This window comes from Cebus imitator, unplaced genomic scaffold (assembly GCF_001604975.1).
Source record: "Cebus imitator isolate Cc_AM_T3 unplaced genomic scaffold, Cebus_imitator-1.0 Scaffold36, whole genome shotgun sequence".
Lineage (NCBI taxonomy): Eukaryota > Metazoa > Chordata > Mammalia > Primates > Cebidae > Cebus > Cebus imitator.
The window spans coordinates 10,044,794-10,060,973 of record NW_016107351.1 but is presented as its reverse complement, the minus strand read 5'-3'; the positions used below and the strand labels follow the sequence as shown (position 1 = coordinate 10,060,973).

General features: G+C 32.0%; 1 protein-coding gene across 1 annotated transcript in view; it reads left to right on the top strand.

Annotated features, from left to right (window-relative positions):
• LOC108301579 (eyes shut homolog) overlaps positions 1-16,180 on the top strand; it is a 1,388,593-nt gene that overhangs the window by 130,722 nt on the left and 1,241,691 nt on the right. The window contains exon 4 of the mRNA XM_017524691.2: positions 15,564-15,685. Within this exon, the coding sequence (XP_017380180.2) occupies positions 15,564-15,685 (122 nt within the window). The remainder of the gene's footprint in view (positions 1-15,563; positions 15,686-16,180) is intronic.

The following is a 16,180-nucleotide window of genomic DNA, read 5'->3' as shown; positions in this document are numbered from 1 at the left end:
TGTGTGTGTGTGTATGAATGATAGAAAGGATAACTGATTACCTCATTCCTGTTCAGTACAGTTAGATGATCACAATAGGATTTCATTTGCTTATATTATAATTTATTTGAATAATTAATAGTTTATAACAACAGATACATATATCACCATTGACCAACAGCAAAATGTTCCTTTGGGAAACATGCCTTAAAAGGTTGCTTTCTATATCAAAGTTAATTAGTTCAACCATTGTGGAAGACAGTGTGGCAATCCCTCATAGATGTAATGACAAAACTACTATTCAACCCAGCAATCCCATTCCTGGGTATATACTCAAATACAAATTTTTCTATTACAAAGGCACATATGCACATATGTTCACTGTGGTAGTGTTCAGAATAGCGAAGACATGGAATCAACCTAAATGACCGTCAATGATAGACTGGATAAAGAAAATGTGGTACGCATATTCCTATGGTTTATGCAGCCATAATAAAGAAATACATCACATCCTTTGGAGGGACATGGATGGAACTGGAGGCCATTTTCTTTAGCAAACTAACCCAAGAACAGAGAACCAAATGCTGCATGTTCTCATGTGTAAATGGGAGCTAAATGATGAGACCACATGGACACAGAGAGAGGAAAAACACACATTGGGGCTCATCAGAGGGTGGAGCGTGGAGTAGGGAGAGAATCACGAAAAATAACTAATAGGTACTAGGCTTAATACCTGATAATGGAATAATCTGTACAAGAAGCTACCATAGTACAAGTTTACCTATGTAACAAACCTGTGCATATACCCCTGAACTTTAAAGGAAAAAAAAATGCCAAATATAAGATGGCATGGATTTATTTTATAACATCAAGAATTTTGGGAACAGACTTAGAACTGTGGATATAAGTTGAATCATAGTTGGCTCCTCTGAAAATAAAAAAATTAAAAGGAAAGCATAAAACTAATTTGGAATATATATTGGAAAAAAGAAAGTTATGTAAAACACTGTATTCAGTTACCTGAGTTGTACATTGGTAAAAAATATTGACAGCAATTTAAAAAGGTAAAAGGAAAAATTCTTTCAGAATCATTTTTGTCTTAACATTTGAAGACAGTTGCTTAAAATTATCCCTTATTTTATAAGAAAATGATTAACATATGATTATAAAGTAACTACTGATTCCATATTCTACATAATCTCAGGTTACTTTTATTGTTCATATTAGTACCTTCTCATTGTAATTATTACTTAGTAATACCTTCTCATTATACATACTTATTGTTAACAGGATTAAGAAAATGTCTGGAAAACTATTTTTAGACTTCAAACCAAAAGTCAAAAATTAGCCTTAGAGACTCCACTTTTTTTCTATACCTGAAAATTATCATTGACTTTATTCAGTTGAAAGGCATTAAGACTAATACTGCTTATGTACTTGGTGAATTAAACATCAATCATTGTGACTCAATAAGATAAATTTCTCTCTGCACGTGTTTAAACACACATTCGCCCATGCGCTAAAAAAAAAAAAAAAAACCCACAAAAAACTAAATTGTAAACAACTTAACTGTGTTCACAGCTGAAACTTTACAACATAATTTTATTAATAAGGAATTAACCAATCTCTGGGAAAACTTTAGACATATGGTCAGAATGCTTGGCACAATAAAGAGACTGTTCTTGTTAATACCTGGCTCTTTTAGAAACTATAAATAAGGCAATAAAAATATAATCATTTTAGAATTGAAAGAGTAAAAAATCACCGAGTTAAAATTTATTGATTTAAAATTAAGACCAATTATGACCAATTGGTTAACATACTTAGTAGCCTCTATATCATGGCATTTGGGACCAGAATCGACTACCACGGCATCTGACCAGGGCATTTTACCCATGTCTCTGTTCACATTAAGTCAATATCATGAGTGGTTTAATGTATGTAGAAAATGTTTGTGGTACCTATGGATAGAATGACAACAGAAGCCTTCATTCCTGAATTTATTAAAAAAAAAAAAAAGGAAAAGAAGAAATACTTATGTTTCTGATCTCCCAGATTATCCTGAGAAGAGGAGTGGAGATTACATCAGGAATAACAGTCTAGAATGGAAGACACAGATTGGAGGGCTTGTTTTCATAAATTAATAGGTTTTACAACAACAGATTTGCTTCTGGAAATTATTACTGAGGAATTATGGAATTCCAACTTGCTAATGATGAGAGGGATATTTGAAATTCTAGCTCACTTTTTTTTCTAAGTATTCTTACATAGTTCTACGCCCTTTCCACCTGCTGCTTTCATGGTTAGCACAACTACAACTGAGTATTTATATTCCCCTTCTTACCGTGCTGCTTTCTACTACAAAGCAGGTAACTTTTCAGGTGGCAACAAAACCATAACGGCTAGACCTAAGACAAAATAGTCCTCTTACCAAGGAACTGTAACCTCCAGATATACAAGTCATTCAATAATTGTTAAGGTCCTAGGATACGAAGCCAGTTTACATTATTTACGCTTTAATGAGTGCTTATCTAACTGTAATGTTCCTAGAATTCCTCTTAGCAATTGCCAAGAAATAGTTATGTTTATGAAAGGTAAAATGTTAAGAAACACCACAATTTGATTACAGTATGTGTTTTTGGTGAAGATTGTTCCTAAATCTCATAGTGATCATTTTATTTTACCAGGTGATTAAATGAGATATTGTAAGGAGATATTGAATATATTTAAAAAACAATAAGCAAATACTATATTATTTATTTAGCATTTGTCTCTATTTTGTGATGAAAAAGCCTAGATTATTTTTCCCCTTTTGCAGGCACTATTTTTTTTTAATAAAGAAGATTACATTTATTTTTATGTCTATGGGTACATAGTAGGTATGTATATTTATTGTATGCATGAGATGTTTTGATACAGGCATGCAATGTGAAATAATCACATCATGGAGAATGAGGTCTTCATCACATCAAGGATTTATCCCTTATGTTACAACTAATCCAATTACACTCTTTTAGTTATTTCAGAATATACAGTTGTTACTGACTATAGCCACCCTGTCTTGCTATCAAATAGTAGATGTTATTCATTCTTCCTCATTTTTTTTTTTTGCATCCATTAACCATTCCTTCATCTCCCTAGGTGTCCAATACCCTTAAAGGTCTCTGGCAACTATACTTCTTCGATGTCAGTGAATTCAACTGCTTTGATTTATAGGTCTCACAACTAAGTGAGAACATGTAATACTTGATTTGTCTTCCTGTGACTGGCTTAATTCACTTAACATAATGATCCCCAGTTCCATCCATGTTGTTGCAAATGACAGGATCTCATTCTTCTTTATGGCTCAGTAATACTCCATTTTATATATGTACTGCATCTTTTTAGTCCATTCATCTTTTGATGGACATTTAGGTTGCTACCAAATCTTGGCTATTGTGAACAGTGCTGCAGCAAGCATGGGCATGAAGATATCTGTTTGATATACTGATTTTCATTTTGGGGTGTATATACCCAGCAGAGGGATTGCTGAATCATTTGATAGCTCTATTTTTAGTTTTTTGAGAAATGTCAAATTATTCTCCATAGTGATTGTGCTAATTTACATTCACACCAACAGTATATATGGATTCCCTTTTCTCCATGTCTTCACCAGCATTTGTTACTGCCTGTCTTTTGGATATAAGCCATTTTAACTGAGGTCAGATGGTTTCTCATTGTAGTTTTGATGTGCATTTCTCTGATAATCAATAATGTTAAGCACATTTTCATTTGCTTCTTTGCCATTTCTATGTCTTCTTTAGATAAATGTCTGATGAAATTTTTTGCCCATTTATTGATCAGATTATTAGAGTTTTTCCTATACAATTGTTTGAGATCCTTATATATTCTGGTTATTAGTCCCTTGTTAGATGGATAGTTTACAGACATTTTCCTCCCATTCTGTGGATTGTCTCTACTAAGTTGATTGTTTCCTTTGCTGTGCAGAAGCTTTTTAACTTGACGCGATGTCATTTGTCTATTTTTGCTTTGGTTGCCTGTGCTTGTGAGTATTGCTAAATAAATATTTGCCTAGACCAGTGTCCTAGAGACTTTTCCCAGTTTTCTGTGATAGTTCCGTAGTCTGAGATCTTAGATTTAATTCTTTAATCTATTTTGATTTGCCTTTTGTACATGATGAGAGATAGGCATCCAGTTTCATTCTGTGTATGGATATCCAGCTTTCCCTGCACCATTTATTAAAGAAACTGTCTTTTTTCCAGTGCATATTCTTGGCACCTTTGTCAAAAATGAGTTCACTGTAGGTGTCTGAATTTGGTTCTAGGTTCTCTATTTCGTTCCATTACTTCGTAGCTGTTTTTATGCTAGCAACATGCTGTTTTAATTACTGTAGCTCTGTAATTCAATTTGAAGTCAAGTAATGTAATTATTTCAGTTTTGTTATTTTTGCTTAGGATAGCTTTGGCTATCAGGGGTCTTTGTGGTTCAATATAAATTAGGATTTTCTTTTTCTATTTCTGTGAAGGATGTCATTGATATTTTGATAGGAATCTCACTGAATGTGTAGACTGCTTTGAATTGTGTTGCAGTTTTCTTAGGACCAAGAAGAATAAGGCATGTGGACACCAGAGAGTGAGTAAGGCAGAGTAGAATTTATTAAGCAACAGAAAATCTCTAAGCAGCGAGAGGGGACCCAAAGTGCGTTACCAGAAATGGAGCTGAGTGCATGGGTTTTGTATTATATTTTTTAATGTGAGAAAAAACAAAGTCTTCTGTAGGCTCTGCCTTAATGGAAGACAAAGTTCTCCCATGGGGATGTTGCATCTGTTCATGTCTGGGGTTGACCATAGTGACTCCATCTTAGTTATTAACCATGAATGCCCAAGCAAACCCATGGGGTAGGGGGTCAAAACTACAATGCTAATGATATTACAATTAGCTTTGTGTCATATTCAGGACATTTAGTTGATTTATTATGCCTGTACCTAAGTCAGGACTGTCCCTTCCTAGCAAACATCCTTGTATAAGAGGAAGTTCTTAAATACATTTTTACATGCTAGCTACAACATACGGGTGGTGCAGGTGTGTGCCTATGGGTGCTGTCTCTCTCCCAAGACTTTCCCTCTCTATATGCCTAGCCACTGTCTAACTGGATTCTTTCCGAATGATATGCACATTTTAACAATATTGATTCTTCCAGTCCTTGAACATGGAATTTTTTTTTCACTTTTTGATGCCCTTTTCAGTTTCCTTAATCACTCTCTTCTATTTTCATTATTGTGACCTTTCCTTTCTTTGGATAATTCCTAGGTATTTAATTTCATTTTTGGTTATTGTAAATGAAATTATGTTTTTTTTTATTTATTTTATTGAGACAGAGTTTCACCCTGGCACTCAGGCTGGCCTGGACTAGAGTGCAGTGGCACAATATCTGCTTACTGCTGCCTCCACTTCCCAGGTTCAATTCAAGTATTTCTCCTGCCTCAGCCTCCTGAGTAGCTAGGACTACAGGTGGCCACCACCATGCCTGGCTAATTTTTTTTCTCTGGTTTTGTATTTTTAATAGAGACAGGGTTTCACCATGTTGGCCAAACTGGTTGAACTCCTGACTTCAGGTGATCCACCTGCCTCAGCCACCCAATGTGCTGGGATTATAGGTGTGAGCCACCATGCCCAGCTTATGTTTATTTGTTTTTCATATTGTTCACTGTAGGCATATAAAAATACTACTGATTATTGTATGTACTGATTTTTGGTTCTTATGAAGGTGTTTTTTTCAGTGTATATAGTTGTTAATTTTGGTGTCCTTGCCAGGGGTTGGGGAACAATTGGTGAAGCTTTCTATTCCACCTAATTTTCCTAGGAAAATTTGTTCTGCCTCATGTTCCTAATTTTCTTTAGGAGATCATTATACTAGACATGAGTTTTGTACTTGTGGTTCACAACTTACAAGCACACTAATTTACATATATCTTGAGATTGCAAATATGCCATAATGCATCCTTCCATCAAACTAGTACTTTGTATTGCTCTGCCAACATCAAGCTCAGTGAGGGCGAGTATTATACATACCTAATCTGCCAATAATCTGTATAATCAGCATAGTTGTCTTTATTGTATGTGTGTACAGTTCAAGCTGAATGGTTATATAAATATAGTTTAATATTTGAGCTTCCTGTGTTGACATCTCTACTGTGAAGTTAAGGATAATGGCACTCTTCTTGGTGTGGTACCATATTGGTGTCAAGTAAACGACCTAGCAACTTTCTCTTATACCAAGAAAAGGTAAATATGGGGATTTATATATTAAAATTATTTGCCATATATGCTTTGAATATTGCCTTTAAAAATGATCATTTTTTAATGATATACTTGAGATAATATATTTTGAAATTTACTAACTTACTAGATGTTTTTAATTGCTTTTTGACCTGCATTTGGGAATACTGGAAATTGAGTCAGGAGACTTGAGGTCTAATTCCAGTTTTTCCAACAAATAGTTACTTTTACTTGGGCAACTGACCAACAAGTGTTCAGGTTATTCATTATAAAATGAAATAGGTTGGCTGGATCAGTGTTTCTATCTGGGTTTTCAGACGCTTGCTGCGGCAGTTTAATGTTGTCTTTAGTTGCTAGTGAGTAGGGAAAGTGACTAAGACAGCTAAATGGACAAGACTGCAAACTTTTTTCCTATTTCAGTCAAAGGAGCTCTGTTTAATACTGTTTAATTTATTTATGTACCCTAGGGAAATGTGTTTATATAAGGGTTTTTAATTTGAAATTAACAAACAAACTTTGAAAACCACTGGACCAAAGGATATAATACTTCATACATCTTTGAGCAATTAAGGGTGTGAAATTCTATGAGCATTCTAATGTGCTAGAAAATAGAATATGATAAACTCTAAATTATATTTCATTAGCATAGTTTGGAAAATATCTGATGGAGATAAAAGTGATTTTTAGTCCAGGGCGTGCTTGCACGTATTGTCAATTTGCTTTCAGACCAAAAATTGTAACGGACCCCAAAACTACCTATTGCAGAATTACATTCATATACTGGCATCTTTATGTTATAATCTCATAGAAGATTATATGTTTTATGTACTATATTCTTATTTGTGTACTAAGGTAAAAGCTTTGGGTAATAGACTGTATCTCCAATTGTTAAATTGAGTCAATATGGAAAGTAATATTCAAAACATAAGAAATATGTATATAAGCAGTGCACATCAATGACAGATGAGATATTTTTCCTATGGCTTATTGCTGGCAGTCTAAGCTTCTTTATTCTGGTTTTAAACTCTATTTTTTTAAACCACCGTCAAAGATAAAGGAATACTTTAAAAAGGATCACAAATGGTTTATAAAAGTAAGACATGCCATAAGAGAACGAAATTATAAGTAATGATTACTAATAAAAACATAGAGTGAAAATCATATAGTAGACAAACAGCTAAAGTTATTTGATAGTGGGTTTACTAGATTTAGGAAATAAAAATAGTGGAAATTTATACTTAATGCTTGTTTTCTCATTTGGAGTATTAGGCACTAAAATGTTAGTTTGCTTTTTTGTTACTAATGAAAAATATAATCACATGAAAACAGTGACTAAGTTTCTTAGAGGTTTATATTTCCTTTAGAAAATGGCTTCAAAATTCAGTAGGGCTTGATTTATGCTCTATATTATCCTCATCTTCCATGTGGCTTTTCATATTTTTCATGTATTTGTGTTACATTTTCCCAAGTAAAAGAAATTGTATTTTTCTACAATGGTTTTACCTTGAAAGTATCACTCGGTGCAACATGTGTTTTCTTTGCCTTATTTCAAAATATGTTCAATCAAATTCAGCATTTGTAACTTTTTACAGAAATTGTTTCTAAATATTCCATTAACTTCCTGTCAGAATAATATATATCATTTCCCTTTAGATTTAAAGCACCAAGATAAATCATTGCTCCAGCTGAAAGAAATCATATTAACATAGTTTAATTTCTTTTATGAATAAAGATTACTGTTTTTATGTATAATCTTGCATATCAGCATTCAGTATTTGGAAACCTTTGTGTCTAAAGCTAACTCTGTAAGTATTTATGGATTAAAATGAAGCCATAAAGTGACATTTAAATAAAACAGATGAGTCAATAGGCAGAGCCCTTTATTTTTACAAGTATTAAATTCACTACAAATTTTACTGGAAAAGTTTTGTTATTAAAACAAGAAAGAAACATTTGTCTGTCCTTCTTTCAAGAATTACATGAATAATGGCAACTATAATTTGAAATTTCTATTTTTTTCATATATATCTAAATTTTCAGGAATCAAATAGAAAGTTTCATAAAGCACATATGTTAGTAAGAAAAATTTTGTGGCTAAGACTGAATTAAATACATTAATTTTAATATTTAAACACTTTTCAACATGGAACCAGTCCAATTTTTCTTTCAATGAGGATTTTAAATCTTCGTTTTTAGAACTGCTTTTGGTTGATGGTAATGAAATATTTAAATGAATTCTTTTAAAAAAGTCTTTTTTCTTGTTAGGCAAATAAGATTATTAAATATCTAGAAATCATAAATAAAATACTCTCCATGACTGTATTAGTACCAACATATATCATTATAGATGTTCTAAGCTCTAGCACCTATTCTTCCAGTCAAACATTAGACACTATTCCAGGTGTTATTCTGCTGATAATTGTTGAACAAAGTAGAGAAAGTTCCTGCCCTCTTGGAATTTATACTTTAGAAATTATGGCAATACACAGTATTATAACTAAGATAGTTTGAAGTAAAATAAGCACTACGCAGAATGCAGCTTATATGTACTTAAGGAACTAATGTACTTTAAATGTATCATAAAATCTAAAACAGTAAGTGTGAGAAGGTATACTGAGGGAAATTATCAAAGCTTCAGGTACTGTGTGGCACTTGTTTTGACTTTTAGAGATGGATAAAATTGGGAAAGTATGGTCAGGGGTTGGTGGAAGTAGACAAAGGCATTGCAGGTGGAAGAAAGTAAAAGAAACAAAAATTACAGAGACTAAGAAGTGGCTTAGCTTACCTGAACAAGTCACAATACATCAGAACATTTTAGTTAAAATTTATGGTGATCTTACTATGTTAGACATTATAGTATGTCCTATACTCAGTGTTGTAATTTTCACACCCTCATTGAGAAGATAGCACTATTTCTGATGTACCTTAAAATTAAGTAACATGCTTAAAATTATATAACTCATCATTCTTTTTTTAAAAATTGCATTTTAGGTTTTGGGGTACATGTGAAGAACATGCAAGATTGTTGCATAGGTACACACATGGCAGTGTGATTTGCTGCCTTCCTCCCCATCACCTGTATCTGGCATTTCTCCCCATGCTATCTCTCCCCAACTCCCCACCCCCCACTGTCCCTTCCCTGTTTCCCCCTGACAGACCCCAGTGTGTGATGCTCCCCTCCCTGTGTCCATGTGTTCTTGTTCAACACTCACCTATGATTGAGAACATAACTCAAAATTCTTAGAGCCTAAATTTAAATCCAGGTCATTTGTCAACAAATTCCCCAAATCTTAAACATTGCAGTAGGTTCTCAGGTTTTGTTTTTGTAAAAATGTGTTTGTCCTGTTTTCATAATTGAAGCATATTTTTACTGGGTATAGAAGTCTAGGTTGGCAGTTATTTTCTTTCACTCTATTATGATGTTGGCCCACTGAGTTCTTGCTTCTGATATTGGGAAGTAAGTGATGATCTTTGATCTTTGTGTCTCTTTGAAGATAATTCATCTTTGTTCATAGGCTGCCTGTATAATTTACTACTTGTCTTTCATTTTCAGAAGTTTTAATCTGAATAAAGTTTTATATGTATGTTTCCAGCATAGGTCTTGAGAGCTCTTTAAATCTTTGGATACTGTCTTTTTTTTTTTTTTTCCATCTTTTGATAATTATCAGTCAGCAATTTTCAAATATTGTTCTTTCCCAATTTCTCTACCTTCTTTTGTGATACTCCAACTAAATAAACATTGGCTATTTTCATTAGTTCCTATATTTCGTTTTCTTTTATGACTCATATCCTTTATATAAATATTTCTACCTGTATATCTTTTACTAGCAAGTTTATTAATCCTCTTTAATATATCTATTAATATAATGTACTAAGTTATTAAATTTCAGTTTATTATGGTTTTCAAAATCAGAGTTTTTCTTTGTCTCTTTTATAGATTTCAATTTTCTAGTGGAATTCCTTCTATACTTTTTTGTGTATTAATCATAGTTATTTTTAAATCTCTATCCAATAATCATAATATCTCAATAGTCTATTTCTACTGTAAGTTTATCTCTTGACATTTGCTAATCAGTATTTAAGAAACTTTTTTTATAGAATGGTAGTTTTTTTCAAACATTGGAGAGCACCATCTAATGTTACCATCTTCCAAACAGGATTTATTATTTTTTATTCTGGCAGACAGAATAGGAATAGATGATCACATTTCAGTCAATTGTGGTTTTCACATGGTTTAAGCTGGGTTTTTTTTTTGCTGGTTTGTTCTTCAAGACATGTCCCTCTGTTGTGTTCATTGAAAGCTAGAAGTGTTTAGTAAGACTATTAGATATTTCAGGCCCTAAATTTTTATCTTTCTTACGCTGCTAGACTGCTAATGCTTTTTTGTTATTTCATACTATAAATGCAAGGTTAAGAGGGAACAAATACCTCTAACAAATAGGGCTTAACAAATTTTGGACTCATTTCTCTGTTCTTCTCTTTAAGGACCTATCTCTTTGACCAAGATGAATGCTAGTATTTTCTTTTCATTCAATGAAGTCGCTGCAAACTCCAGCTACTTCTTTCTGCTTACCTAGATGCAACCATTTATCTGATTGCAAATGGGTAAATGTCCTGGTTTGAAAAGCAGAGCCCACCGTAGTCTTAACTTAGCTTGCTTCCCGTCTCTTTAGCTTTAGAAAAAAGCTAGTCAACTTCAGTTGTTCTTGTAACAATTCAATGATTAATATATTTTATTCAGTTTCTACATTTGTTTTTGGTAAACTGATGTTTGGCAGGGTTTTTAAAAAATTATTGTTTTTTTAGATAGTTTTTGTTAATATAAGTACATTCCCATTTAGTGTTCATTCTAAAAGAAAATTTTTAGAATGCATATTGAATTTTATAAAATATTTTTCTGCTCTGAATATAAAACCATTTTTCCTTCTCTAAAATATTTTCTTGTGTTATGGCATATTTCCATTTCTGGCATATTTCCAGCTCAAATTATATAATGTATTTTAAATACATTATTTTATTGATTATCTAAATTTATGTTTTTTAGAAAAAACTTCTTGATCCTAAGAAGATTGGCTAAATTTCTATTCATTGTTATATGCTCACCAGATTTCAGTAGCTAGGTTTTGGTAGTTTCAAAAAATAAGTTGAGTAATTTTTCCTGTTTTTCTTTTCTCATCATCTATATGGCATAAGAGAGGAGATAAAGACTTGGGAGTAATTTTGTTTGAGTCTGTGTGAGCAAATCTTCCTCCTTTGTTGTAGTTTTAAATGTCTGTTGGTTTAGTATGATTTTGTTTCCTCTTGAATAGATTTTCCCCTTTTATTTTTTCTTATATATATCCACTTCACCTAAGCCTTTGTTCCTAAATGATGTATTTCTAGTCTCTTGTTCTTCCTCCTTGTTTCTTCCTAGTCTGGTTATCTCTTATTATATGGCTTAAATGTTTATAAAAATAAGTAATGTATAGATGAATAGTTTTGATCCAATCATAGTTCCTCTGCCAATTATTCCTTGACATTGTGAGATCTAGACTGTTTTGCCTAGAGGTAATGACTGCTACTAATTAGTGATAATTATTTGTCACTAGGCTAAGAATATTATAGTTATTACTGCCTGCAAGGTTTAAGTTCATTTATGAAATAGAAATTGTTAGTACTTTACATATGAAGGCAACTGAGGCTTGGAGAACTTGAGTAGGTTGCTTGGAAAAATTAAGTAGTTTGGTGGATGTCACAGACAAAATTATAAGATGATCCTGGAAATTCCCATGTACTGTTGTATGCGCCCTGTAAAATCTCCTCCACTTGTGTGTGAGTGAAACTGTATAAATACGATATTTCTTCCATGATTACATTATATGCAAAAAGAGATTTTACAATGTAATTAAGGCCCCCAATAAGTGACTTTCATTTAATCAAACCTGGTTGTCCTAGATGGGGCTGCCCTAGTTAGATGGGCCTTTAACAACACTTAACAGCAAAGATTCTCCTCTTGTCCTTAAAAACAAAACAAACTGGCATGCTGTGAGAGGAGGAGGCCCTGTGTCAAAAGCCTGTGAGTACCTTCTAAATGCTGAGAGTAGTCCTTACCTGGTAGCTACCAAGAACAAGAGACCTAAGTCCTACAAGCAGAATGAAATGAATCCTGCTGCAATCATTGAACTTGGAAGAGAACTCTACTTCCCTGATTGAGACCACATCCAAGTCAATACCTTGATTTCAGCGTGGTGAGACCCCAAGCAAAGGATTTAGGTAACTCACACTTGCACACTAACTTATTGAAACTTTGAGACAGTACATTTATGTTGTTTTAAGACACTACATTTGTAGTAATTTGTTAGGCAGTAAGAGAAAACTAATGTACTAAATGTCTAGAGATTTAATAAGCAGCAGAGATAGTGTTCAAACATAATCTCTTAACTTCAAAATCCATCGTCACAATTATGCTGTCTATCTTACTTTAATACATTTGTTACTGATAAAAATTCAAAATATCTGTCTGTTGATCTGAAAAAGTGAACTACTATAGAGTTTATGCAATTACAGCTGTCAAACTTGACAGCTTTGTCTTTATTTTCGTTCTCACTGGTTGCAGAGTTCAAAATACTAGACCTGTCTTTTTATAGTCTTCTGTCTTTTCTGTCTCATGCATATTTTCAAACTACATAAACTGTTTTATCTAAATTTGGTAGGAAGAGTAATGTCTAATTTGTAGTGAGAGGTAACAAAATTATAAGGATCTAAATTAATAAATCATGCAAACCTTTACTCCTTTTGGTAAATACATTTTAATGATATTGTCCTCTATCAAAACTGGTTCAAAATGTGCTTTCAAAAATAGTATTTTACTTTAATATGTGGTTACTGTACTGAACAGTGCAAATTTAAATAACAGTTATTTTAAATTACTGGAATTAATTATTCAGTGTTGAATGAGAAACGGTTTTGCAGTAAGAATGTGTAAATTCAGGAAAATGCTTTTGAATCAAGTAAGACACTGATGAATAAAAATTCTTGAACTGTGGGTTATTTTCGGTTGCTACTCTTTCTTCATATCTACGTTTTTAAATATTTAATTTTAAAATTCAGTTTTCTTCATCCTTTCGTGTTTTTTCTTGGTACATATTTCATCTTATCTGGAGGTTACTGAGCCTGATACTTTAATAATAATGATACCCTGAAATTGATAATGTTCTACTAATTATCAAATTACCAAGAATACTAATAATTATTAGCTTTTAACAAATATATAGATTTAATAGAAAAAGTTGATTTACTTTTTGACTCACTAAATTTGTTTCAAGCTATTATTGAGGCATCAAAATAAAACCCAGCAGTGTGCTTATGCTTTTGTCTCTACAGAAATAATGTATACCCTTTAATATGTGAAATTTCAGAACATAGCTAATGGGCATGTTCCAAAGATTTTCTGCATATGCCATTTATGCTACTGAGTGGGATGATTTTTTCCCATTCACCACAGCTGATGTTGTCTTGACTATTGTAGAATTGCTTTCATTTTAAATAGCATATTCATTAAACAAAATATAATCATTATATTAAATTTTTATGTATTCTTTTAATGTTTACAAAAAAGAAACAAATAAGCTAAATGCAATCAATGAAAACTGTAAATGTTACCATACTCATGGAAGAAGTTAACAATGTAGGGAGCACAGTACATGAAAAAAATGCTGCTACAATCCAGCAAACCTTGAGTACTATTAGAGAATATTCTGAGGGGAGAATTAGTATGTGTGTCAGGAATAAAGTGCAGTGTTGGTAAGGTGGCTTGCATTCCTCTGCTTTTCACTAGTTATTAAACATGGAAAACCAATGGGCCCTGTTCAACCGAAACATAGTACTGCGTAAAACTTCTTATACATTTAAACTGTTGTAACCTAAATGCACATACATAGGGCATGCATTTATTTTTCTTCTGATTATTAAGTTTCACTGTAATGTTTGTAAAAACATGGCTGTACAAATGTAGCAAAATGATAAAGAATCATTTTGAATTTTGTTTTGGGTGCTAACTTCAGCCTTCACATTATTGGTCATATCATATTCTTTTTTTTTTTATTTAATCAATGTTAATTAAACATACACAGGGTGTTAGATCTGTATGGAATGCTGAGATGTATTAAACTAAGATGTGTTCTTCAATCTCAGGGCTCCTACTCCTCACATTGTGCTTATAAGTATAGAGACTTCTTAACTCTATTCAAAAATGGAGAAACTGGGTTGGCATTATCTAACACACATCTGTCAAATAGAAATTAAATGAGATCCATGTTTTTTATTTAACTATTCTAGTAGCCATTACAAAAACAGTTAAGGACATAAGTGAAATTAATTCGAATTAATATATTTTGTTAAACTATGTCAAAATGATTTCGATTTCAACCAAATGTAAGTAATAAAAAAATTTTAGTGAGATAGTTAGCATTCCTTTTTTAATACTAAATTTTCAAAATTCAATGCGTATTTTATATTTATAGCACATTTCAATTGGTACTAGCCATGTCTCAATGCTTTATAACCACACGTGGCTACTGTATTGAAAAGTGCAGATTTAAATAACAGTTAACATTGATTTTAGCATTTTTATAATACTTTATCTAGATTTTCTGCAGACAAAAGCCCAAATTTTAATTTTTGACAGGAGCTCTATTCTTAAAAAATATTTTTTATAGAAAGTATTTTCCCAGAGTAATTTAAATTTTTTGTTTATTAGTTTGCCCGATACTAGGAAAGCAAAATTTTACATCTAGTATTTTTAATTACATTGTCATAGGGCTACTCTGTCCTTCAGAAAAACACCATGAAAAGTTTTATGATTTTAATTGACCAAAAGTTCTGTAATTTATTTATTTTAAATATTCATTTATAACAACAAACATGTCAAAAGTTTATTTATAGTTATGTTTTTAACTTGTGAGCTAGTTGCTGAGTTGCTGAATTATTTAGTTATAATCTGTCATCAACCATATTACTAATATGCTATTTTTATTTTAAAACATTTAATAAGGGTGATAATTCTACATTGTGAGCATAATGCATAAATCTTCAATACCTTCTGTAGAATTGATTGACTTAAAAATTTTGTTGAATTAGATACTAAAGAATACTGTTCATACAGTTTTTTAAATGTGGTAAAAGTCATTTTGGGTGAGCATTGACATTCTATAAAACTGAAAAAGGCATAAATTGACAGAGAGATTAAAATAGGTGGGAGTAACCTCTACATTATAGGCTTAATTGTAAGAAATAGCCTAAAAATATATAATTTCATATTCCCTTAGAGCTTCCAGTGTGTGTGCCTTTCTGGCTGGGAACAAAATTTTTGTGAACAAGAATCCAATGAGTGTGAAATGAATCCTTGCAAGAACAATTCCACCTGTACTGACCTTTACAAAAGCTATCGGTGAGTAAAATATTTTTAGTTTTCTTCATGAAATTACTTGGAGTGCTTAATGTCCTTGGAATATATCCAGACGTTATTTTCACTTTAGATACATTTAATTAAAATAACCACCCAGAGATGAAGAGCCATTCACTGACAAGATAGTGTCACAATCATTTTAAATACTGAAGACCAGATGTCAAGACAACAAAATATAAACAGTTTTAACTTGAAAATGCAATATTCAGATATGGTAAAAGATACAAATGCATTTACTTCTTCAAAACATGCTTTTTCCATCTTAATATTGTTTTGTACTTTTCCTTACAGTATAAGAACTAACACACTATCACAAAAAAGGAGTGAGTTCGCTAAATTAAAACTTCCAATTTATTAGTTAGTGATTATTATGGTTTGGATTATTTTAGTATAATTTTAAAAATATTTTACAGTATATATTACCCACATATTCCATAATTCACTTGTATTAATTAGTTCTTTGATGAGAATTCTGAA